At 47.6% G+C, this 25,795-nt stretch overlaps 1 protein-coding gene across 1 annotated transcript; it reads left to right on the top strand.

Annotated features, from left to right (window-relative positions):
• The first annotated feature begins 1,449 nt into the window (after positions 1-1,449).
• MMP14 (matrix metallopeptidase 14) lies at positions 1,450-24,215 on the top strand. Its single transcript, XM_063301543.1, has 10 exons — positions 1,450-1,566; positions 9,109-9,257; positions 14,176-14,298; positions 15,369-15,676; positions 16,163-16,324; positions 17,117-17,280; positions 17,774-17,912; positions 18,766-18,916; positions 20,077-20,192; positions 21,852-24,215. The coding sequence occupies exons 1-10, from the start codon at positions 1,465-1,467 to the stop codon at positions 22,166-22,168; spliced, it is 1,731 nt and encodes a 576-aa protein (XP_063157613.1). The 5' UTR covers positions 1,450-1,464; the 3' UTR covers positions 22,169-24,215.
• Positions 24,216-25,795: the final 1,580 nt, after the last annotated feature.

The following is a 25,795-nucleotide window of genomic DNA, read 5'->3' as shown; positions in this document are numbered from 1 at the left end:
TTAATCAAATTTATCACCACCCATCTCCCAAAAGGGACTCTGGGCGGTTTACAATAAAACATAAATAAAAATATAAAAAAATATATTATTTAACGGTACAATAGCTATTTAGCTATTTTATTTGTGGAAGTTTCTGTATGTTATTATGGAAAACCGCCTGAAGTCTAGGGAGGAGGCGGCACGTCCACCATTGCAATAAATAAATAGAGTATTTTCAACAGGGGACAGGTTCTTTCCTGTCCTTGAATCAGAAAGAGCTTGGGAGCATCCTTTTTAGGCTAGCCAATTTTATCAAAGGGCAGATGCTTTTGTGATCAGCTGCAGCTCACCCCTTGCAATAAAACGACCCAGGCTCCTTTTGATTTTTTGGTCACTGTCAGCTAACACAGCTCTCCTCCTACGCTGAGGATCCTCTACCTTTGTTCACAGTTGCGAAACCAGCTAATTCCTCTGGAATGTATTTCCTTCAGGTAGGGGAATTCTAAACCAACCAGGCTGTTTTGATCACCTATGCAAGTAGCTGGTTCCCTAGATCCCGCCTTCTCTTTTAACCACACCCATCGGGCACCACTTCCATTTGGCCTCACCCTGTCTTTAAAGAGCAGCTATAACAGTAGTTGTGCATACCTGTGGGTGCATGTGTCTGTCTGTCTGTGTCTGTCTATCGAGATGCAGACTGTAGCTGCTCCGGAGACAGGAGTGGTGAATTTCCCAACCTGGAGATAGGTAGACTTCAACACCCAGAATCCCCCAGCCAGCTGGGCCACTGCTGAGAACTCTGGGAATTGAAATCCCGAAATTGTCCATTTGGGAAAGACTGTTCAAATGAAAGAGTTCCACAGAGAGAGAGAATGCCCTGTCCTCATGAAAGCAAAGATCTCCATCCGAGGCAATCAACTGATGCCTCTTTTCTTCTTTTTGAGCTTCTCCAGCTTCAACTCTTGTTGATGTCTTCCTTGTCAAGAGTCCAGAAAGAAATTAGGAAGATGAGAATAAATGCTTGGTGTAAAATGCTTGGTGTCTCTTTCTCTTTTCCTTCCTTCCTTCCTTCCTTCCTTCCTTCCTTCCTTCCTTCCTTCCTTCCTTCCTTCCCCTTTCTCTGTCTCTTTTCCCCCCTCCCCTCCCTCCGGACCGGCCTCGCCTCGCCTCCTCCTCCTCCCCCCCCCCCCCGCTTCGAGGGGAGCCGCTCCGCCCGCCCTCTAATTGGAGCCAGACCCGAGGCGATCCCGTCTCCAGAACGGCCGCCACTGCGATCCAGGCAAGGCGGGAGCGGCGGGGTCGGGAGGCGGCGCGGGCGGACCTTTTTCCAGCAGCCGCAGCAGGAACAGCAGCCGCGACTCTTCCTCCTCCCTGCCTCCGTCCGTCCGTCCGCCCGTCCCTTCGTCCCTCCTTCGCCCGCCCGCCCGCCCGCCCGCCGGACGGCTCTTCCTTCGGGGCCAGAAGGCGACGCCGACCGAAAGCGCGATGTGGCCACGGCGGCCCGCGCTCCTCCGGCTGCTGCTGGTGCTGCTCGCCTGGGCGCCGTGCGCGCTGCCCGCCGCGGCCGCCCCGCCGTTCAGCCCCGAGGTGAGTGAGTGAGGGCGGGCATGCCCGGCCCGGCCCGGCCCGGCCCGGCCCGGCCCGCCCGTTTCTCCCGCCGCGCCGGGGGGCCCCTTCAGACGATCTCCCCGCGTTGCGAGCCTTCACTTGCCTCGCCGGCTCCGGATCCCTCCCTGCCCGCCCGCCCGCCCGCCAAGCCCGGCTCCTTCCTTTCCCTGGCAGCGGCTCTTCGCCCGAGTGAACTTAGCCAAATCTTTGTGTGTGTGGGGGGGGGGGGGGGGGTCGTTTTGAAGTCCGTTCGCTGCTGGCATTTCCTCAATGCCATCTGCACGTTCCCGTCTTTCTTTCCCGCCCCTGCAGAATCTCTCCCCCCCCCCCCGTTTCACTTTGAGGGGGTTTTGAACCCTCTCCATTCCTCAGTTTCCCTCCCTGGTTTGGTCCCCCCCCCCCTTTTCTTTAAGGCAGCCGGGCACAAATCCTGCACTCCCCCCTCCCCATTTCCCTGCACCTTCTTTCTGCCACGCTCCCCATCACCTTTCCTCCTCTCCTTCTCTTCACATCTGCTTCGCTCGTTTACTCCTCCCTTCTTCGTTTTTTACTATCCTTTGTTCCTGCCCCCCTCCCCCCACGTCCCTTTCCTTGGATGAGTTCTGCAGCTGGATGGAGACATGCCGCTTTGTAGGCCGATCCCACCCCTTCCCTTGCCAACCTCTTTCGCCGGGTTCTGAATTCACATCTTCCTAATTTCTTCCTGTTTCCTGGCTTTTCCTTTCCTTTTCTCCTGGACAGCTTGTGCCTGAGATTTGTTAGGTGCTCCCCAACTAGCAGGGCCACTAAATGGGTCTGCCTGAGAATGATGGGAATTGGAGTCCCACTCTCCTGGACTGCAGGGCACTGGGGAAGGCTGAACGAGCTCTTTCCCTTTCTTTTCTGCCCTCTCTTCAAAGCGCTTTCTTTCTCTGAATACTTTTTCTTGTTCTTATTAACCCGGTCCTGGGATCTGTCTTCTCAGCCCACCAGTTTCACGCTGTTGGAAAGGAAGATCCCATTTTGGGATGGCCGCTCCGTGAGGCAAAAGATAAAAGATCCCAAAAGTCAAGCCTCGTAAAGAGCTTCCAACTCTATTTCCTGTGGATACCTTCTCCTCCCTCCTCCCTCCATCCGTCCACCTTTCCATCTCCCATTTTCCCCCTCCTCCTTTCTAGCCTACAACGTGAGCTGACCCATCCTCCTAAGGCAGCAAATGGTTCCTCTGAATTCCGTTTCGTGCATGTGTTGTGTGAACCAGTCCTTGTGGTTTGTCAGCTTCAGTTTATGGCAGAGAGGGGCAACCAGGTTTTTCTAATGTGGCGGGAAGGAGTTGGATTTGCTTGGATTGCTTGCCTGTTTTGAGGGGAGGGGGGTGTCTTTCCGTGGAGCGGGTTTAGATCTTAAACCACAAGGGTCCACCTCCTTGTATATTCATGTATTTAATTTGGGGATTTGTGCCTCAAAAGACCAGCAAGACACATTCCTGATTTGGAGTCAAAAGGGGTTCCCATAAACAACACATTCCCAAAACACATCATCAAGCCCCAGAGTGGGCCCTGGATGGTGGCTTGGCATTATGTCTGAATCTATCCATGGTGGTTATTCAATAAACCAAGGTTTATGGATAAACCTGGTGTATGAAGTCATACTTTGTGGTCCTAGCTGTAGGTTTTTACACCTTTCTTGCTTATATTGCTTCTCTACATTGTCTGCAATGTGTTGTTAGACACGCAGAGTCTCATTTGTGAGATGGGTGGCTACATAAATTGATCTAATAAATAAGGTAAATAAATAAATACATAATTACCCTCACTGAGCCATAATTATTTCTGATCCCTCCATCCTCCCCTCTCTTCTGGTCATGTTCCTTTTGATTACACAACAGTTCCTTGAAAGACTAAAACCATCTTGGGTTCCCTCCCACTGATTGTTGTTATTTTATTTTTTTTGGCTTTGGGCAGTGAGGAGCCTGTTATTGTTTGCAATTTCTCTCTCTTTCTCTCTTTTTTTTCCCCTTGTCCTGTCCCAAAATTTCATCTTTGGCTTCTGGGGAAAGTTTTGCTGCAGGGATGAAGCATCAGCTTGAAAGAGTTAGAAAGGGGCAGGGGTCTTTTTTCTTTTAAAGGGAGGGGGTTGAAGGAAAGGCAGATCACCCCCCCCCCCTTGGGCAGGTCTTAGAGGAACAAAGACGCTTGAAGCAAACTTGGTGAGGAGCTTTGTGGAGATCAAAGGGATGAAACTTGGCTGCCCCCTTATTAGCGCTGGGGTGGCTTTAGAAGAAAGAACGGATGCAGGTTTAAAAATGCTGGGATGGCTTTAGAAGAAAGAACGGATGCAGGTTTAAAAATGCTGGGATGGCTTTAGAAGAAAGAACGGATGCAGGTTTAAAAATGCAGGGTGGGGGCGTGGAAGGAGGAATCCAGCCAGGAAAAGGGCAATTTTTTTTGTAGGGCTGTTGCCAGTGAATGTTACAAGTGGGAGGGGGAGAAGAAAAGGAGAGGACGGAAGTGGTCCCAGCCTCGAGCAAAGCAGGGAGGAGGGGGCCATATCCAAGGCAAAGGGGGCTGGGGTTGTGACCTGCGCCCAAGTTGAGAATGGAGTCATTCGCTGAAGAATGACTTCATGAGCTGAGTTTCAGGGAATGCCAGGAGTGAGAATTTGGGAGGGGAGAGACAAAGCAGGGCCTTGTCCAGGGCCCTCGGGAGAAGGTACCAGCTCAGAGGCGGTTGAGAATTTGCCCCGGAGAAGCTGAATTGGCCCGAAACCAATAACTGGAGAGCTCCGCGCCCTGGCTGCTGTGTAGGCGAGGGGTTGTTTGCGTCTTGCTTCTTTCCCAAGAGATATTTTGGGGATTCGGGGGATGACACACGACTGTTTTTAGGGTGTGTGCCATCTCCGGCAAGAGCAGGGCCCTGGGTGGGTGGCTGGGGGGGGGGGGGCAAGGAGCTTTTTTTATACCCCACGTTGGTGAAGTGGCTGGAGCAGAAAACGGAAGGAGGATAAAAGGAATGACATCATTGGCACCCTCCGAGGCCAGGCCGCTGAAAGCCTTCAGACCCCTTGGCCCGCTTGAATTCTTCCTTTCCTCTTTGTCTTAGCGGGCACTGAAGTGATGGAAAGATTTCTTTGAAACTCTTTTTGCATCCCTCCCATATTTGGAAAGCCCGGGCTTAAAAAAAAATCCCCATTCTATCTCTGGATTTGTGTGTCTCTGGGCCAACTTAGCGGAAAGCAGATTTACAGCCATCAGATACAGCAAGGGTTCCTTTGGAGCGACGCTACATAGAATTGTTTTGTACAAAATGTTAAGACATTTCTTTGGGTTTGGAAAATCTGTCTTTTACTTTTATGCCCTATTTGAAAACTGGAAGACAAGGACATTGCAGAGATTTGTTTCTCTTTAAGAACAAAAGATACCTTTGCTTTTAGTAAATCCCACAAACTTATGGTTTACTACCTTCAGTATCTTAAAAAAATAAGTTGACCTTCTGATAAGTTGACCTTTTGTCTATGAAAACAGACCCTGCCTATCTACTTGGAAGTAACGCCTCTCCCCCCAAAATCTAGACTTGGCCAAAAATAAGCTATGGGCCTGGTTAAAATTCAGATAATTACAAATAAATCTTGTAGAGAGAAGGCTAACAGCCACGTGGTGTCAGAAAAGCCAGAAATAAGAGTTTTGCCAATGGCTTCTAGCCATGGAAGGAATGTAACAAGAATTGGCCAGGATTAGATTAAATTTATCTCATCCAGCCCCCGTCGGGCTTCCTTGCAAAGCCAAGGAAGAACAGAAAGGCTGCATCTGCTTTGAAATTCAGAAGCTTACAGGTTTTGAAAGCTGGAGGCTGTATTTATCTCCCGCTTTTGTAACTTGGCACCACCCATGCATAGAAATGCTGCTGGCTAGGAATTCTTGGCGCTCAACTCCAATACATTTCCCAGTGCCAATCGGGGAAACCGGGGAGCGGCTGATTAATCTGGACGGGATCCTTTTTGTGCGTATGACCCTCTTTTAATAGGATTACCAGATCTCAGATACAATTTCCAAATGACGGTGAGTTGGCAGCAGAGAGAGAGAAAGAAAGGTGATGGTAACTCTGTGCCGCCATCTAGCCATTGTTTGGAACTTTGCAGGCTGGGGATGAGAAGCCTTATTTTTGGTAACTTCACGCAGTAGCCACAAGTGCATCTTGTTGTAAAGTCAGTGTAAATTGCACAAAGTTTAAAGGAAAGCACAATTCCCTGCCCCGCTCCTCTTGAATGTACTGCCAGTCAGGGCTGTAAGGTGGTCCTTGAATTTAAAGGTCAGGAGAGCTCCTCTCTGCATTAAGCAGAGCCTCCATCAGCAGTGGCACTGTACCTTTGATTAATGGAGGCAGTGAGCAATTGGAGGAAAAAAAGCAGCATCTCGCTGCCCAGGTGGGCGTGCGGAAGGCTGTCTGACAGTGAAGTGTGCAGATCCCTGGTTGTGAGAGATCAACTCTTATCCTCTGCTGTTCCCTCTCTTTTAATCCACTGCTGTTTACTTCCTGGATTCCAGCCTCTGAACAACAGCCCCTTTGCATCACTTTACATTATGCAAGGGGGAGGTTGGTTGTGAGCCAGAAGGAAAGAGTTAAACCTAGAGCTGCAGCCATCCAATCCAGGATGCAACTTTTTTTGGGGGGGGGGCAGTTTTTAGCTTCTCAGTTGTACTTCTTCAGCCTCCTTGGCCCCCTTTAACTGTCCCAACAAAAGCTGTCGCAGACCTGACCCCCAGCCCCCAGGGTGGTGGAGAAGCTTTGCCTCGGCCCCTCCCCAGAGTCACCCGGTCCGGAAAGGGTTGCCAAGAACATGAATCACCGCAGAGATTAAGAAAAGGGGGAAAACGAGAAGAGACTTGGCGGGGGATGATGCATCAGCAGGGATGGATAATCACGGGTGTGCATGGAAGGGAGCAGTTTTAAGAGCCAGGTGGAGGTGGAAGTGAGTCTGTGAATAGCTGGCTAGATCAGCCGGTGGATTAATGTCAGGCTGTGCATCAAAAGAGGACCGAGTAAGAAGTGTCTCTCTGTCTGCCTGTCTCTCTCTGGAAGTGGTAGTGTCTAGCTGGCCTTGCCTGAACTTGGAAGTTAAGCACGGGCAGACCTGATTGGTATTGGGATGGGAGACCACCCAGAGATCCTTGCGTGGAGGCCAGACTGAGGAATCAAAAAGAAACATCCCGGAAAATGCAAGAAAACTACATGGAAGTACCCACGAAGTCATCAGGAGCTGAGCTCCAGCTGAAGGACACTTGATATGCACATGAGGAGAGGATGGGATGGGATGGGATGGGTGGATGATGAGTATATTTTGAAGGCTCTGAGCTGCATGGTCAGTTGCTTCCCCATTTAGGAGCCCATCATCTGCAAAAGCTCACGTGAGGAGAAATGTTCTTGCTGCTTCTCCAAATTTTTGCATAACAGGGCAGGAAACGGGGTTTGAGTTGTCCTTGCCAGACCCTGCCACGCTCACGTCATGCCCTTAACTCAGTTGTGGAATTCACCCGTCTTCTGGGGTCACGCAGCTGGGTGGACTGCAAGCTGGTATTTGCACAAATATGCAAAGCTGCGGCAAGCAGTTTCACCAACTGAGCGAGGTTGGAGATGTGTCTCCACCACGTCTTCTCTCGCTCTGCTTTGCCATAGATTCTGGCCATTTTGCTTCTTTCCCAGCCTGGCATCCTTTGGGAAGGGAAGGCAGAAAAGAAGGCAGACTTTTTGCAGGATCCATCCGGGCTTAGCTTAGTTTTTTTTTTTTTGAACCCTGTAATTCTGTGGCTTGCATCTCATTTGAACCCAACTCTGATCCGCAGGGCTGGCACCAGAGGTCAGCAGCACTGGGCAGCTGCTGAGGTTGCCTGGCATCAAGAGGGGCCATCCACTAACTTAGCAAATCCTCCTCCCCAGTAAAATGATCCGTGCGCAATTCATCATCAACATGGGGACCGGCAGAACCTCTTGGGGAATTTAATATGGCCTGCAGCAGGTGGCAACCCTTAGCTGACCTTGACTGATCTCCCAAGCATCTTGTTAGCTCTTGGATGGGAGACCACTAGGAGATCTCAGGGTGTAGGCTAGACTGGGAAGTTGACGAAACATCTTGGAAGATCGCAGTGGCAAAACCACCTTCCTTCTGGCTCCAAGAAAACAACAGGGACTCGTCCATGAAGTCCCCAGAAATTGATTAATTGACTGATTATGTGCCACTGAGTTGGTGCTGACTCCTAGCGACCACATAGATAGATTTTCTCCATACAGTCTGCCCCTAACCTGGTCCTTCAAGTCTTTTTCCAGCATGCCCCCATTGCCACTGTAACTGAGTCCATCCACCTTGCTGCTGGCCATCCTCTTTGTCCCTTTCCTTCCACCTTTCCCAGCATCACAGCCTTCTCCAGATTGCTGGGTCTTTGCATAATGTGACCTCCAGTCAATTTTGGCTGGTGGCTGGCTGGCAGATTTGAGAGCGAAATGTAGGGTAATTCCAATTCCTGACCATCGCAGTTGCCTGCTAAAGAAGCTTGTGGTCATGAATTGGTGTGCATGCAGAGAAACAGCAGAGGCTGGTTTGTTGATGACAGGAACACCAAAGCAACTCCTTGATGGGTTTTTTATACTGTGAATTTTAATTTTGAAAGCTGCACCGTGAGTCAGGTGGCCGCATAAATGTATTAAATAAATAAATAAACTGGAATGACTTTCCAAAAAAAAGAGAGAAAGTTTTTCACACAGACATAACTGGAACTCTCCATAACTGAGATATTACCAGCCCTTTGCTGCTACATTTCTGCATGAAGTGTTCTATAATTATTGTTGTTGTTGTTATTTTAATGGCACTCAAATCAGTTTCAGGCCCTACGTCCCGAAGAAATAAGATCCAGATTCAAAGGAAACCAAAAACTAAGCAGAAATGGGTGAGGGGTGGGAGTGGGAGAGAAGGATTTAAACCATTTCTTTTTAGAAGTTCGTCACCAGAGGAAACTAATTTGGGATCAATCACTGGTTAGATTAAAGAGGAATTAAGATGCGCTACTGTTGATGGATGGATGGATGGATGGATGGATGATAGATAGAGACTCCTGCTTTTCAATCTGGCACTTTAACCACTACACCAAACTGGGTTTTGTTCTTGTTTCTATAGAAATAATGTTAGTTAAGGTTTAATTAAGAGATCAAGTTATTACAATATGCATTTATAACTGTGTTGGAGAAGGTCAGAAGTCACTTCCTCTTTGCTATTCTTGCACTTTTGGGTTTTTTTTAAAAAGTTCTTTGTTCAAGCTCTTCTGCACTTTGTATTTTAACCGTATTCTTTAATAAAGTCCTTACAAACAAACAAACAAACTGGTTTTCGTTCTTATATTGCTTTATGATATTCAATGTTGATATCCTTGGGGTGTCTGGAACCTAGTCAAAGTCTGCCGTTTGACTGACTGATTGATTGATTGATTGATTGATTGATTGGGTCCTTGGGTCTGAGTTTCTATTTTTCATGCTCCTCTTTTGATCCTCCCACCAGGCCTGGCTGCAACAGTATGGGTATTTGCCCCCGGGCGACCTTCGCACACACACCCAGCGGTCTCCCCAGTCCGTCTCCGCCGCAATAGCTGCCATGCAGCGTTTCTACGGACTTCGGGTGACGGGCACGGCTGATGCCGAGACTTTGAGGTGAGCGACCTTTCTCTTCCCTTGCGCTCCGAGCTGTTCACCTTTCACCACCCCCTTTTCGCATCGGCGGGACCTGGTGCCTCTGTCGCACCCTTTCTTCCAGAGGGGGCGTGATTTTTGTTTTTTAAACTCTGAAAAAAAGCTATGAATAGGGATATTGTTACCAATTGCTTGCCAGGGGACGGTGGAGGGGGGAACACCGACAAATTGAATTACCCTGTTGACGTGGCGGTAGGTTTGACCGAAGTCAGAAAAACTGTCTTTCTGTTATTGAATGCAAATTCTTTTCCCCCATGCGTTGAATGCAGAGAGAAAAACCTATCTGGACGTATAAAGAAGGGCGTTCTCTTTTATTGGAATTGGCAACTAAGGCCACTGACTTCAAGTTTGGGTGACCAAGAATGAGTTTGTATGGTCCACTTTTGGGGTGGGCACTCTGGAGACCCAAGACAAAGGAGGAGAGCGATGCTGGTTGGGAGGGATGTGAGGGACAGAGAGGAAAAGGTTCATTGTGGCTTAAGTCTGATGGAGAGAAGTGTCCTCTTTAGAAAGTGAGGCATGCACAGACTTCAGAAACCAACTTTTTCAAAGGAATAAGTCTGTAAAAGGCTTCCCGCAACGCTGGCAGTGAGGAGAAGATATTATGCAACCACCTCAAATGATGTCACTTGGGGAAAGAACAGGCCTGTGGTTGTGCGTCGGTAGAGGGGAACCTGATGCCAGTTCCCAGCCTTGGCGAGTGGGCAGCGTGGCTACACGGCATCCTGTGCTGGGGTGGCCCCTGGAAAACCTACAAAGCAACTAGTGTCTGGTGAGGTTAGGGTTGACCAGTGGGACTCCATACCACAGGAGCTTGGCAAGCGGGCAAAGAAAGGGGAATTTTAAATAAATCTGGGAGCAACTTCAGACAGAAGACGATGGCTTTCTCTCAGGATTAGTCAACGGGGGTGGGGCGGGCAGAAGGGGTGACCGTCTCCGTGATTTTTGGACCTGACCAACAGTTATTCAGTCCTGTTTGGCCAGGATAAGGAACTTCATTGCTGTCTGCCGCCTGATCGGTGGCCATTTCGTTAATCAAAAGAAAAAGAAATATCCTTGATGAAGATGAAGTTTTTTTAAAAACTGATGCAGATTTTTGAATCACACAGAATTCTTCTTTAGCGTTAGGTCATGTTGCTCAACGCTGGCAACTTTAAGATGTCTGGACTTCAACTCCCAGAATTCCCCAGCCAGCATGGCTGGCTGGGGAATTCTGGGAGTTGAAGTCCAGACAACTTAAAGTTGCCAATGTTGAGAAATACTGGGTTAGGTATTGAAAACAACCAATCTGTCAATAAAATATATACCCAGTATGTCTGTCTGTCTATCATCTCTATTGTCTGTCTGTCTGTCTGTCTATCATCTATGTCATCTATCAATCATCATCATCATCTCTATCATCTATCTCTCTATCATCCATCTCTATCATCTGTCTGTCTGTCTATCGTTTTGCTCAACCCCTTTCCAAAACAGGAAAACGCTTACAACGTGTGCCACTTTTTCTTTAGAAAGGTTGTGGCTTTATACCTGGTAGTTTGGAAAAAGTTTCGTTTGCGATTTACTCTGTGGTTATGCGTGTGTTTAGAAGCGGTTAGGTCATTATTTATTTGTGGTTCTATTTGTGTACGTGGTACTTTAGAAGGAATGAGCGGTGTCTGTCGCTTGCAGGCCTGACAGCTCAGAAACAGGCTCAGAAACAGACAGCCGTTCACGGAAGAGCAGAGAAGTTGCTGCGTTTACGGTTTCTTACATTTCGGGACGCTAGGTGCCAGGTATTTCAGGGTCGGAGAGCGGCATCTCCACGGTCTGCAGAGACAATTCCTGCAAATTAGAATTAGGGGGTGCAGAAAGAAGAGCAAGAACTAAGCTACAGGGGCTGATGAAGGAGGACAGTAGAGGGCCAGGGGAATTCATCCAGTGTGAATGATGCAATTTCTCAGTTGTAGTGACTTCCTGGACAAGTATATGCAGTTTTCTTGGGAACAGTATGGAAGAGATTTTCCATCGTTGTTTTCTTCTTCTTCTTCTTCTTCTTCTTCTTCTTCTTCTTCTTCTTCTTCTTCTTCTTCTTCTTCTTCTTCTTCTCTCCTCCTCCTCCTCCTCCTCCTCCTCCTCCTCCTCCTCTCCTTCTCCTCCTCCTCCTCTCCTCTTCCTCCTCCTCCTCTTCCTCCTCTCCTCCTCCTCTCCTCCTCCTCCTCTCCTCCTTCTCCTCCTCCTCTCCTCCTCCTCCTCCTCCTCTCCTTCTCCTTCTCCTTCTCCTTCTCCTTCTCCTTCTCCTTCTCCTTCTCCTTCTCCTCCTCTCCTTCTCCTCCTCCTCCTCTCCTCTTCCTCCTCCTCCTCTTCCTCCTCTCCTCCTCCTCCTCTCCTCCTTCTCCTCCTCCTCTCCTCCTCCTCCTCCTCCTCCTCTCCTTCTCCTCCTCCTCTCCTCCTCCTCCTCCTCCTCTCCTTCTCCTCCTTCTCCTCCTCCTCTCCTTCTCCTCCTCCTCCTCCTCCTCCTCTTCCTCCTCTCCTCCTCCTCCTCTCCTCCTCCTCCTCTTCTCCTTCTCCTCCTCTCCTCCTCCTCCTCCTCCTCTCCTTCTCCTTCTCCTTCTCCTCCTCTCCTCTCCTCCTCCTCCTCTCCTCCTCCTCCTCTCCTCTTCCTCCTCCTCCTCCTCCTCCTCTCCTTCTCCTCCTTCTCCTCCTCCTCTCCTTCTCCTCCTCCTCCTCCTCCTCCTCCTCTCCTTCTCCTTCTCCTTCTCCTTCTCCTCCTCTCCTCTCCTCTTCTCCTCCTCCTCTCCTCCTCCTCCTCCTCTCCTCTTCCTCCTCCTTCTTCTCCTCCTCTCCTCCTCTTCTCCTCCTCCTCCTCCTCCTCTCCTTCTCCTTCTCCTTCTCCTCCTCTCCTCTTCTCCTCCTCCTCTCCTCCTTCTCCTCCTCCTCTCCTTCTCCTTCTCCTTCTTTCCAGTCTTCCCTCCCTGGTGGTCTCCCATCCTAACCAGGTTTACTCTGCTTAGCTTTTCAAGAGCAATCACGGAGGACAGGGGCTGCTCCACAGGCATATCGTTACGTATCTGTAAATATTTGTGCTGGAGAAGTTAACTCATGGGGCCAAAGGTTGGGCTGATGGATATCCTCCCCTAATCAATCCAGCTGTGCTACTCTCTCCCTTCCCTTCCAGATGCAACTTATTCCCACTCCTTGCCCCAACCAGCCCATAGTCAACTCTCAGCTCCTGAGCACCTCGAAGCAAAAACCCGAATGGTGTCTCTGATGGAAACTAACACGGGAATCCATCCATCTCAAACCAGAAAGGAAGAGCTGCAAGCGAGGAGGAGAATATGGGGTGGCGGAGTCAAGTTAAAAGCCCTTATGGAGTCCTTGGTGTTCCCTGAGCTTGGTGGTTTTCTCGCAGACATTTCGTTGCCCAACTAGTCCTAGCATTGAAGATGGGTTACCCTAGTTGGGTAACGAAATGTCTGCAAGCAAACCACCAAGCTCAGGGAACACCAAGGTTCAACTCTGAGCTACAGATATTCTCTTCTCTTGGTAAAAGTCTCTAATCCAAGCACATCTTCCCACGGAAAACAACCCCATGATCTTGAATTAGGCAACCGTTCTCTTTTCCTGGGAAAACAAAAACTCTCAGGTCTGCCCTAAAGGCAATCAGAAGTCCAAGGGATGCTGATAATCTGGGAAAAGATTGTGGGAGCTGAGCAGAGCCCTGGAAAAGCAGAGAAAGTAGGTTCCAAAAGACACTGTGTTCATGGAATAACCGCCTCCTTGTTCTTTCTGATTCCCATTGTCTTCGTAGTCCTGCCCCCATGACCTCATAGGTATACCCTGGTGACCTCACTGACCTAACTAAGCTCATGATGCATTATATGTAATCAAATACTTGCTGTTATATTGAGTCAGAGGCATGCTCTAATTTTCGTAAATCTATATGGAAGAGAGACTGTAACTTCATCCCTCTGTAGCAGTGTTCCTCAACCTTAGCAACTTTAAGATGGGTGGACTTCAACTCCCAGAATTCCCCAGCTAGCCATGCTGGCTGGGAAATTCTGGGAGTTGAAGTCCACCCATCTTAAAGTTGCTAAGGTTGAGGAACACTGCTTTACAGACCTGTCTGTGTCTCCCATGCTGTCAATCAACCAATTAGTGCTCCCATGTAACTGTGTCCTGGTCTCCACTTCAAACCTACCCTCCCCCAAATCCTACTACATGGCCCACCACCCTCTGTTAGATCAATGTTGGCTTAGGGAAGGACAATTGAATTTGTGCAGCAAAAACTGGGTTTCATTGTGCCCAGTGTCTGTGTGTGTGTGTGTATACATACATACATATTGTACTTCCCACTTCTTGATTTAGGCAGAAGCATCAATTAACGCCTTCTGGTGAGCTAAGAATTAATGAGCTTTTATGGGATCAGGCTTGTCACCCACCCCCGGTCAAGTTTTTAAGAAAAGCCATTTCTGAACTGGTAACTCCAAAGGCACATCCATGGAACTTTCTTGGCACCAATATGGAAGTAGTTTTTCAGCACATTTTTTCAATTTCCTAACTAGTCTACATTCTGGGGATACCCTGCTGGTCTCCCATCCAAATTCCAATCGGGACGGGCCCTACTTAGCTTCGTGAGCTCAGCCAAGGTTGGCTAGGTACTGCCACCAAATACATTCTGTCCATTTGCCCCCTTCCCAATGTGATGGGCCTGCCACAATTTGTGCCCCTTCCGCACCTCAAAATGGGCAATTAGATTACTTTTCAGCAGCCATGATCTGAAAGACCTCGGAGGGTTGCAAAAGAGCATTTGGGTGGTGGGGAGGGAAACAATAATCCAGTCCATGCAATCTTCTAAGCAGGGGTGTTTTTCTGCCCCTTATTTGTGTCTCTCTTCTTTTAGGGCTATGAAGAGGCCTCGCTGCGGTGTCCCGGATAAATTTGGGTCGGAAATCAAAGCCAATGTGAGGCGCAGGCGCTATGCAATCCAGGGACTGAAGTGGCAGCAATTTGATCTTAGCTTCTGGTGAGGCTGGAAACAATGTCTGTCCGGGAGAGGGAATGGAGAGGCGGGACAAGGTCCATCTTGGGAAGGGCAGCTGAAGAAAACAATCAGTGCCGGGGGTGGTAGGAAGCAGAATGAAAGCAAAAGGAAAAAATGGAACCTCTTTTTATAGACCTCTGCTTATGAAATCCAGGAACTTTTGCTGCTGCTGTTAGATTCTGGATAAGTGCAAGGACAGAAAGAAGCTGGAGAACAGGGCAGAGAATAGGGGTTAACTTGAAATCTCATCCCTCAGTAGACTTCAGCCCCACCCCTGCCCCCTATCACCAGGGTCACTTTTCACATGGTTTGATACGAACATGAGGACTAGAGGCCTTGAAAAGGAAAATAAAACATCAGAGTCCTGCAAACAAACCCCTAGATCAGTGTTCCTCAAATTTGCTGGCTTTAAGACGTGTGGACTTCAGCTCCCAGAATCCCCCAGCCACACGCCCTAAAGTCGCCAAGGTTGAGGAACACCACACTAGATCTTCCTTGTGTCTGCCTCACTAACACTTGGAGATTTTGAGAGTGGCTATCAAAGGTATTGAAATAAGATGGAAAGTCAGTAACAAGGTGAGTGGCTGAGAATGGAAGGAGAACTTGAGCAATTGTTGAGCGGGGAGAAATTGAGGCTGTGGGGGAGAAAGTGAGTTGGTTGATCTATCAGACGTACCACAGCAGCTTTCCTAACCTGATGTCCTTCAACAGTGGTGCGACCACAACTGTGGAAACACGGATTTCTACGCTGAGCAGGGGGTTAGACTAGATGATCTCCAAAACCCCTTCCACTCTTCTTTTCTATGACTCTATGGGTGTGCTAGGAGGCAATTCTGGGAGCTGAAGTTCTGGCCCATCTAGAGAACATCAGGCTGGAAGAAGTGATGTTAAGGGTTACCGATGGTCTTGACAATAGACAGACTGTCCCTCCATTGAACAAACTCAGATTGTTTTGTGGAGCAAACCCAGTTTACAGATCCTACTTAGAGATGCAAGATGGCGGGGTGGACTCGGCTAAGGCTCTGGGACCTCATTTTTCCCCTCCCTCGCAGCATCCAGAACTACACACCCAAGGTCGGCGAACAGGCCACCTTTGCCGCCATCCGACGCGCCTTCCGGGTCTGGCAGTCGGTGACGCCGCTGCGCTTCCGCGAGGTGCCTTACGCGGCCGTGCGCGAGGGCCGCGAACCGCAGGCAGACATCATGATCTTCTTTGCGGACGGCTTCCACGGGGACAGCACCCCCTTCGATGGCGAAGGCGGCTTCCTGGCCCATGCCTACTTCCCTGGGCCCCACATTGGAGGTGACACTCACTTTGATGCAGCTGAGCCCTGGACGTCTCGCAATGATGACCTCAGTGGTGAGGGCAGACTTGGGGAGCAGGCTCGACGGGGGATGTTGAGGGGTGGGATGGAGAAGGTGACCCTTGGAGGAACCTGGAAGCCAGAGAGGTTGTGGAAATGAATCATGGAGGGTGATGCATCCGTGGGTATTCCCTGCTCTGCTACTCACTCGCTTGGGACTCAGGAGAACACTGCTTCCCTTTTCCACTTCTCCAAACTTCCTCGATCACGTTCTCAATTCCCCTTTTTCCCACCCTGTGTGAGAATTCTTTTGGGTTGAAACTGGTGGTACCCATGAAGAGGCTCCCTCTTCCACGTCCCCAATGTCTGGTTGAACTACGTCATCCTGACTTTACTGTGAAGAAATATCTCCCTCTGTTTTCCCTGATCATGACCCCTTCTGCGTTCCTCCAGGTGAAGAGGAGTTGCAACAGCTGAAGTATGAGGTATGGTTTTCATCATCAGCCTCGAAATGAGTTAATTTCCTGCCCTCTGCCTTGCAGGAAATGACATTTTCCTTGTTGCTGTCCATGAGTTGGGTCATGCCCTGGGACTGGAGCATTCAAATGACCCCTCTGCCATCATGGCCCCTTTCTACCAGTGGATGGACACGGAGAACTTCGAGCTGCCGGAAGATGACCGGCAGGGCATACAGCAGCTCTATGGTACGAGTTGTGCAATCCCACCTCAATCTTCTGATCTTAATCGCTTTTTGCTTTTCTCTTCCTTTGATGCCTCCAACAGTAGCAAGTGTGAAGACCACTAAACCTGGTCCAGCTGTCAGGCAGATGTTTCCCTCAGTGCTAACAATGGCAATCTTTCCAAGAACATGGTGCCCATGCTTGCTGGTCCACCATTCATGATGAAGACCTTTTTTTCCCTTGCTTTGCTCAAAGCTACTTTTATTACCTGACACTGGGGCGGCAAGGTGCTCTGTTAGAATTATGGGTACCTTACCTGTTGGCAGGTGTGGAGAAAAAGAATCGCCCCGTTGGCCAAGCATTATTTACATAGATATACATATTCATACACACAAACCCATCATGGTATTTCTTTTTGAGGTCAATAGTGCTATGCAGAGCTTAGAAAAAGAGTAAAGAAATCAAAGGCATAAGATATGAAAAAGGGAAGGAAATAGGTTTTCCTTCTGGCTGGGGAATTCTGGGAGGTGAAGTCCATGTATCTTAAAGTTGCTGAGGTTAACAAACACTGTTCTAGAGGGAGCCTTGGCAATTCTTAGCTGTGTTCCTCGCTCCAGAACCCGGCCTGATGTGTTGGATGCAACTCCCATCCTTCTCAGCTGGTGGTCCAGTGGCCTGGCTGGTTGGGGAGATGGAAGATTGCATCCTCCAACATGTGGAGGACAACAAGTTAGAGAAACCTCTAGCACATCGGCCACGTCAGATTTTGGGGTCAAGATTAAGCTGAAGACCAACTCTTCCTTTCCTTCTTTCCAGGATCTGAAGTTGGCCACCCCACCAAACCTCCACGGATCCCACGCACCACTCCGAAGCCCCGAAACCCTCACAGGCCCCCCAAGAACCCAACCTATGGCCCCAACATCTGTGATGGACGGTTTGACACCATTGCTGTACTCCGGGGCGAGATGTTTGTCTTTAAGGTGAGACGTTTGGAGGGATTTAGGACTGCAAGGCCAAGAGGAAGGGTCTTGGGTGGGCGGGAGAGGCATTCCTTTGCTTTGGGACCAACTCCGCCTTGCGCAACATTCTGCAGAATTCTGTAACCAGAATTCTGCATTGGCAAAAAATAGATTCTGCCAGAATTCAGCACGTGTTTCCACATAATTAACCGCAGATGGATTGCTGGGTACCCCGTGTTTCTCTTACTTCTTAGACAAGGTTGTGTCCAACCTCATCTGGATTATAAATTCTCCTACACATTTTATGTGAAAGACTGGAAACTTAAAGGAAACCACGTACCCCTGATCTCCGCCATCTGCATCTAAGGATTTTGGATATGAAGGAGCGTAGAGTTGAACTTGCCAAGGAAATAGAAAAATTGCCCTTCTGCTGCTGACGTTTCTTCTCGTTGTGCATAATTTGATTGATTAAATGAAACAGTTGGATACAGACGTAACATTTGCCATTTTCCAGGATAAATGGTTTTGGCGAGTGCGGAATAACCGTGTGATGGACGGATACCCTCTCCCCATCGGCCAGTTCTGGGTGGGTCTTCCCTCAACGATCAACACAGCGTACGAGAGGAAAGATGGAAAATTTGTCTTTTTCAAAGGTTAGTGATTATCTTTTGTGTCTGAAGAGCATGACGTCTGACCAAGAAGGGCCACCAGGATTTCCTGGGGTGGGAGGGAACAATGTAAAATCCGTTCCCCCCTTTCCAAACAGTGTCCTGGTTTTTGCAAACTGAGCTGTCGAAATAACGTTGAGACACAACACCTAAAACTCTGTGACTATGCGAACGGTCTATCAACTGTTGCTCATAAGTCGCTTGTTGGCTTGACTCCAGGCAAAATTTACAGGGAGGCCAAGTCAAATTTGTGGTTTGGCGGGATGTTTAGTTGAAGTGGGAGAGTGTTTCCCAAGCTGATGTCCTCCTAATGTCTCTGGACATCCCATCTCAAAGCCTCCAGTCCCTGAAGCTGGTGGGTGCGCTGGCTGGAGAGGATGGGAATTGTAATCCAAGACACCTGGAGAAGGCTTCTTTGTGGAACACAAAGTTGGAATAACGTTGGGATCCGGACTGTTGAGGGATTGGTCGTGGACCCATTGCTCTTTAACCTGATGAGTCTTTGCACCATGGTGGGGTTGAATCCAAAGTTTTAATCTTTGGATTCTCTGTAAATCCAAAGAAAATTAGAAACGCATAACCGAGGCCAGCTCTCACTTCCACTTAATTTTGGGGGTTGCCTGCCTTCCAAGCAGTTTGAAATAATGAATATTCCAGCTGTTAACCGTTCTGTTTGCTTCAGAGCTATCTGAAGCCACGAATTACATAAAACCGGGGGAGGGTGGACCTTATTCATTTTTGAGTCTGACATTAAGCGAATCGGAAGGGTCGACTGCTTTGGGTGTGTCTAAAGAAGAGCGGAGATAATTAGCATTGCCGGTTGCCCTTCTTCTTGCAGGAGACAAGCACTGGGTTTTCAATGAAGCCAACTTGGAACCTGGATACCCCAAACACATCAAGGAGCTAGGAAGGAGGCTTCCCACAGATCGGATTGACGCTGCACTTTTCTGGATGCCAAGTGGAAAAACATACTTCTTCCGGGGAAATAAGTGAGTTGGCAAACTATTCATCATCCCGACCTCTGTTTGGCTTGATAAGGGAATACCTCAGGCTAGTGATATCTGGTTTCCACCTTCAGAGTCCCTCTTGGGTGAAGCTTGACACCCATGTTGCCTTCGGGGATTTTCTGTTGGTCTCCCATCCAATGTCCCCTCCCCACAAGGTGGTGTTCAAAGCTCTGCTTATTCAGCTCTGTACTGGTTCTTCCTACCTCTGTCTAATACATGTGGTGATCATCCAGCCTTCAACCGTTCATTATGGGTGGGGTAATGGGACAGAAAATTCAGTGGGTAGGAGATAATGGAGCTGTTATCACTTCTTAATGGTGAGATGGGCTTTTGGCCAAGAAAAATATGGGGAAATGCAGAGTAAGCTCTGAATGTTGAAACTCATGAGAGCAACAATGTTTTGTTTCCAGCATATGATAGTTGGAAAGCTTTCTGGAACCTATGTAAATATAACTCAAGTGAGCAGAGGAACATCAAGGAGGACCCTAAAGCAACTTATTTTCCAGGCGGTTGGAAAACTAGCTTATCCTTCTTTAGAGGTGCTAAGATTTCAGTTTTACGTTCCCAAGTCTGTCTTGATAACTAAAAGGGCTACGCTTGATTTTTTTTTTTTTAAATGACACCGAAGATTGAAGGGATAATATCTTGAGAGACTGATTTAGGGCAGGGAGACAAGATGATGGGACTGAGGGATAAACTGGATCCTGGCCAACATCTCTGGAACCTCAACAGAAACAACAGTTGAGTGGCCGGTTTGCTACAAGTAATTTGGTTTGGACATGATGGCATTATCAACATTATATTACACACATGATACTTCTTTGAGATGAGCAGAGACTGTCCTGTTTCTCCAGGGGTGATCAACCAGAGAGATGTTGGCAAGAAGTTCAGAACCTTAGCAGGAAACCCATATTTCCCATCTAAGGGCTGCTGATAGACATAACTCCTTTGTGAATTTAGTCCTTTCTAAAGACATCTGAGCCTTTAGATGTGGTCCACACATCATCCCAAGATTTACTTATTGCCATTGATTCTCCTGATGGTTGTGATGAAGTGCATGGTTATGGATGAGACCAAATTCAATTTTCTGTTGGTCTTTTCCCCTCTGCATTGGACCCCAATATTCTCTTTTCACGATGCAGATATTATCGCTTCAACGAGGAGAGCAGATCGGTCGACGCGGACTACCCCAAGAACATCGATGTCTGGGAAGGAATCCCTGAATCACCCCGCAGTGCATTTATGGGCAGTGATGAGGGTAAGATACAAGGAAGAAGGAAAGGGGTGGACAAGATTAAGACCATTTAGCTAGGGGGCTGAAAAGAAACTGCTTTTCTACCATCAGTTGCCTCCCCAATACCTACTGCACTTTTTTGCAGAATGGCACCCTACCGTTAAAAGTAAAAATTCCCATCAGCCATGTGGGGTGGGTGATCATAGCATCTTTAGTCCAACACAATGTGGCTGACTGGAGAAGGTCGATCAGTGTGTTTCACGCCAGATTGCTGTCTATTGCACAACTGAGTGATCTAGACAGGATCATAATTTTGGATCTGCATGCAGAAATGCCTTAAGGCAGTGAGGTACTAGAACCCTTGAGTTGGAAGGGACTTGAGAGGTCATCTAGTCCAAATCCCTGGTCCATGCAGTTCCACTGCAGCACCTCTGACAGGTAAGCATTCAGCCTCTGTTTGAAGACCTCCAGGAAAGGAGAACTGATCAATTCATGTGGCAACCTGTTCCACTGGCTGACAGCTTGTATTATTAGGACATTCTTTCTGATGTCTAGCCTGAAGCTCCTTCCTTATAGTTTTAACTTGCTGGCTCTGTGTCCGTTCTCTGCAGCAACAGAGAGTAAATTCATTTCCATTTTGAAACCAAGGGCTGCACTTGATTTCTAAGTGGTGTGATGGGATGGGGGAGGGCCCACTCCAGAAATGGGCAGAGCCAGGACAAAAGTCGAAAGTGATTTAGCCTAATCCAATTCATCCAATTAAATTTTACATTTGAATGGTCTTCAATTAAAGCGATGAAGTCCAGTGAATAGGATGACTTCCCGTAATTTCCCTCTTTCCAGGGTGATCAAAATAACATTCTGCCCACATCTCTGAAGGTGCTTTTAAGAGCTGCAAACTCACAACTAATTCCTCTCCATTCTACACTTACTGACAGGAAGACAGATGAGTGGCTAACAGTCATTTCCGCCATGGTGAAAAGTTTCTGGTGTCTCTCAACGTTGAGTTAGTGTGTGCCTACATAAAACCATTCACTAACGTCAATTAGTAATAATTATTCATACATGGGCTGACTTATGTTTCTATTAATCATTTTCCTTTTTTGGAGGAGGAAATCCTTACTCTTTCTAACCCAAATTTGGAAGTTTTGCTGAAGTACCATCAGCATTTCTTAAAATATGCATTGAAAAACCAGTCATAGTTTTTTTGTTTATGTGAAACCAAATATATCCTGCCAATTTCTAACATGCAGTGAAAATGAGGTGTCCAAAGGCTCGATAGAAACAATTTAGCATTCAGAATAATTGGTCAGAAACAACCAGGGTGATTCTTAAGTTTAATTGAACTCCCACTGAAAAATCATCGTTTAGGTTCAACCCAGTGAAAATTAGCTTTGTGTAAAATATTTTTCCAAACATTTCCCAGGTAATACCTAATTTGGAACTTTTATTGTATCCACGGAGTGTAAGATTGCTGTCAATGTTTAAATGCCTGAGATGAAATATTGGGTTCTGAATTCTGTTTAACCCCCGTGACCCTCCTTCTGGCATCACAAATTGATTTTGAAGTGGTCATTTGAAGGGGGAAAAAGACACCCTCCTCGAGTTTAAAATGGCTGTCGGCATTTCCCATTTAAGTTTCCAAGCCATCCTTACTCTGCCACGTCCCCTTTCCCTCAACAGCATTCACCTACTTTTATAAGGGAGACCGCTACTGGAAGTTTAATAATGAGAAACTGAAGGTGGAACCGGGATACCCCAAGTCGGTGCTCCGAGACTGGATGGGATGTCGCTCTGATGACCGGCGTGAGGGAGAAGAAGTGATCATTATCGAGGTGGACAATCCCGAGGAAGGGGGGCTGAACGCAGCCGCGGTGGTGGTACCCGTCCTGCTGCTCCTCACGATCTGTGCCCTGGGGGTCGCCATCCTCATCTTCAAGCGTTACGGCACGCCCAAACGGTTGCTCTATTGTCAGCGTTCTCTGCTGGACAAGGTGTGACCTGCGTTTCGCCTGGCTTGGGAGTAGAGGTCTCACCTGCCTCCTCCCCCCCGTCTGCCACAATTTGGCTCCGGACCCCTAGTTGCCATCTTTTGGGTCATCCTGTTCTGGCACCCTCCCCCCTGCTTCTGCCTCCTTCTTCCGTACGACCTCTGGTTCATCCTGCCTGCCTGCTGGCCACCAGCCACGTTCTCTCTCCAAGGGGTTTCCTTAACCAGGGCTGGTCCTCTGCCTTTGTTTGCCTTCTCCTGCCTTCCCTCCTGTCTCTCCCTTCTGCATCGGTCCCCTTTCCACTGTGTTTCCATTGTCCGCCCTCACCCTACTGGGCAGTGGGTGTGCTGAGCACACTCCCTAGTGTAATTCAATGAGGCATAAAGTAGAGGATCACGCTCTACGGGGCTTATGGCGATGCCAACCTCATAGCCACCCTCTTGCAAGGGGGCATCCTTTGACCTTGCAGAGAAAGGAGACGCTTATTTCGACCTACCAGCTTGCAAAGCCGGTGGGCGGAAGCCAACCCTGCGAATACTTTAGGCTCTCGTGATCATCCCAGGGACCTTCGATCTAAAATATTGGTCGCCAGATCTCTCTCACCACCCTTCCGGTCTTTCCTTCCGAGGGCAAAGAGAATTTACTGGTGGGGAAGCCATGGTCTCCCCTGCATTGCCCAACCAAGCAGCAGTGGGTAGGGGAGCTGCAGGTTTTGGCCTGATAGTGGGTGAAGCATTATAGACCGCAAAGGGAAACGGCCCTTTCCAGGGGGAGACCATGGAGCCGGAAGGAATTACAGCATTCCAAAGGGGACACTCTCATTCCATTGGGCAAGGCTTGAAAAGCGGGGAGGAGCCATGGCTGACCAGTCCAAGTGCTTATGGAGACTACCCAATCAGGAATAGCAGGGAAAGAAGTGGGTGGGATGCAAGGGGCGGAGGGTCTGGCCCATTCGCCAACCTTTTTCTTGGGGGTGGGGAGGAATCTTGAAGGGCCTAACCTAGTTCAGGTGGGGAGGGGGCAAGCAGAGCTTTCCCCATGATGTAATGGAGTGGACCATTGGTACTTTGACCGTAATGGAAAACAGGGCATGTTTGAGAGAGGGGGGAGAATGGTTGTGTGGGCTAGAGAAGATGTTTGCCTAGAACAGTTGTCCCCATCCTGGTGCCTTCCAGATGTTGAGATCACAGGTGGCATGGGGGGTCCAAAAAAAGTGAAGATGGGGGCCACCTTGATGGACATGTTGACTTTTTTTTTTACCTCTCCCATGGACACCCCAGGTTAGATCTAAATTCTCAATACTCGGTCATTTGGGCCAAGAATTTTGGGAGGGGAGTCCCCCATATCCCTGCAGGGCACCTGGCTGGAGATGGAGGAGGTCAGCCAAGTTCAAATGTTGGCAGTGCCGCTTCTGGAAGTGTTTACTTCTTCATCTGACGATACTTGCGTGACGTTTACAGTCGTCACTTAAAATCCATTCCAGATTCTGCAAAAATGAAAGAGAGCAATATTTTGCAAAGGGGGGGAAGAGGAGAACTGCCTCAAACTGCCTTTATCATCCTGTGTCTTGATTTTTGTTTTTTGAGTATGTAATTTTAATTATTATACAGAAATGCCTTTTTTTTAAAAAAAGCAAGGAGTTAAAAATAGCGCATTAATGGGGTGTGGGAAATAGAATAGGCATAGGAGGAGAATTTCAAAAATCCTGCAGGCCGGGAACTGGGTGCCTTACAATCTCTCCTTTCCTGCCCAGTGCATTTTTAACTGGGGCAGGGTGGGCGGGCTGGCTATATAAGTATTTTCAAATGGTCTCCAAACGGAATTAAACTGTGTTTAACGATAGAATTGTTTGTGGGTGGGGTTTAATATTGTTTATTGTTCTACTTTATTATTGTTATTATTTTGTTATTAATAATAAACACCCGTTCTTTGGAAGGGAAATATATGTCAAATTGCTGCAGCCTGTAATGTAGGCTGTTTAATTCTGTTATTCCTTTTAATGTTAGCAGTAATAATAAAAAAAACCCACCATTTCTGGGTGGAAATGGACTCAAAACGCTGGGAGTTTTAAAAGAGTTATTTTGGTTTTGCCCCTGCACAAGTTGTTCGTAATTGTTTTGTTATTAAAACGAAGCACGAAAGATTTTTCTTTTCTTTTCTTTTTTTTAAAGAAAAATAATAAATGCTGGAATTTCCCCTCTTTTTTTAAAGTAGTATAAAGTGTGATTTATTTTTTCTTTTGAGGGAAAATAGTAAATCAGCACTCTGGTGAACTTGGATCCCTTTCTGGAATGTTGTTCTTATTTGTCTAAAAGGTTGAAAATGTGAGGATAGAAATTAATTCAACATGTTTGGTTTGTTAATAAGACGGTTCTCAAGAAGTCAGTCCTTCTGAATTCAAAGAAAATTATTCCCAAGTAGTTTTTGATGAAAGATTGCAGACTAAAGATTTAGAGTCTGGCGAAAGACTCAAAATATTTTAGCATAGCCTCTGCCCGCCCCTACCTCCCACCATCCAAGATAGATGACACAGCTGTCAAAAGTGTCCTGTTAATGTGGCCATGCTGAGAATGATGGGAGTTGTAGTCCAACATATCCAGAGGGCTTCATGCGTAAGACTAGTGATGTGTCTTCAATTAATTAGCAGCTGCAATTTGTGGGTTAAAGTTTGAATAGAGCCCAACACAAGTCTCAAGAATAGAATTATTTTTTCCATTTCATGCAACTGAATCCTGCTTTAATTCAGGATTCAGGGTGGGTTCCTGAGTTTAAATGGGGGTGAGTGGGTAGGGGCGGGGTGGTTATGGATTTGCATGAATTCCATGAAAAAACAGATGATCTGATCACTTATCCCTGCCAAAATACGTTGTATACTAATATTCTTGGCACAACCTAGATCCAAAGTCAAGAGGGAGGCGTTGGAAATAACAAAGTTGGGGGTGGGTGGGAGGGAGACCAGGAAGCCTGCATACTTCCTATATCCTATTCCTTTTTCTCCCCATTCAGAAGTTAAAAGCTCCATCCCATTTTAGCAAAATACTTGGCTTCTTTTTTTCCTGAAAATGAGATGGTACTAATGTCAGTAAATTGCTATCCTATGTCACCCTATTGTGTAATGTTTATTTTGAAATAATCTTTCCTGGTATTTTGCTTTGCAAACCAACATGATAATTCTGGGAAATTTGGTCTGTGTGTTTCTGCGTGTATGTGCCTGATAGGGGAAGGGAGGCTGTGCTGGCTCGGCAGCTTCCACAGGTTCAAGAGCTGAATTGTAGAGCATCCTTGGGCGTCCATTTCGGAAAGGAGCTGAAGCTGGAACAGTGTTTGTTGTGGATGATATTGCAAACAGTAAGGGTGCGGGGACATCAACATCAGCCTCCCGTGTCTCTTGAAGGTAGCATGTTTGCTCCTGCCCACTTTCATTTTTAAAACAAACAATTCCAAAAGTCCAAAGCCACCCAGGAAAGCAAAGCATTGTGTTGTTTTCAAGTGAAAAGTGCCAGGCAGTACGGAAGAAAATAAAGGAAAGGGTTAAATCAAATGACTTTTTTTTTTTTTAAAGGTGCTCCTCCGCAGAAGGCTGTATATATAAATAAATTTTTAAAAAGTCAAATCTCCAGAGATGGATGCATGACA

Source organism: Candoia aspera, chromosome 4 (assembly GCF_035149785.1).
Source record: "Candoia aspera isolate rCanAsp1 chromosome 4, rCanAsp1.hap2, whole genome shotgun sequence".
NCBI lineage: Eukaryota > Metazoa > Chordata > Lepidosauria > Squamata > Boidae > Candoia > Candoia aspera.
This window is presented reverse-complemented; position numbering and strand designations above follow the sequence as displayed.

Excerpts from the sequence above, each read along its gene's own strand:
- MMP14 (XM_063301543.1), top strand. The coding sequence starts at position 1,465 with ATGTGGCCACGGCGGCCCGCGCTCCTCCGGCTGCTGCTGGTGCTGCTC. Across the intron at positions 14,299-15,368 it reads CAATTTGATCTTAGCTTCTG|CATCCAGAACTACACACCCA; the intron begins GTGAGGCTGGAA and ends CCTCCCTCGCAG. Across the intron at positions 20,193-21,851 it reads ATTTATGGGCAGTGATGAGG|CATTCACCTACTTTTATAAG; the intron begins GTAAGATACAAG and ends TTCCCTCAACAG.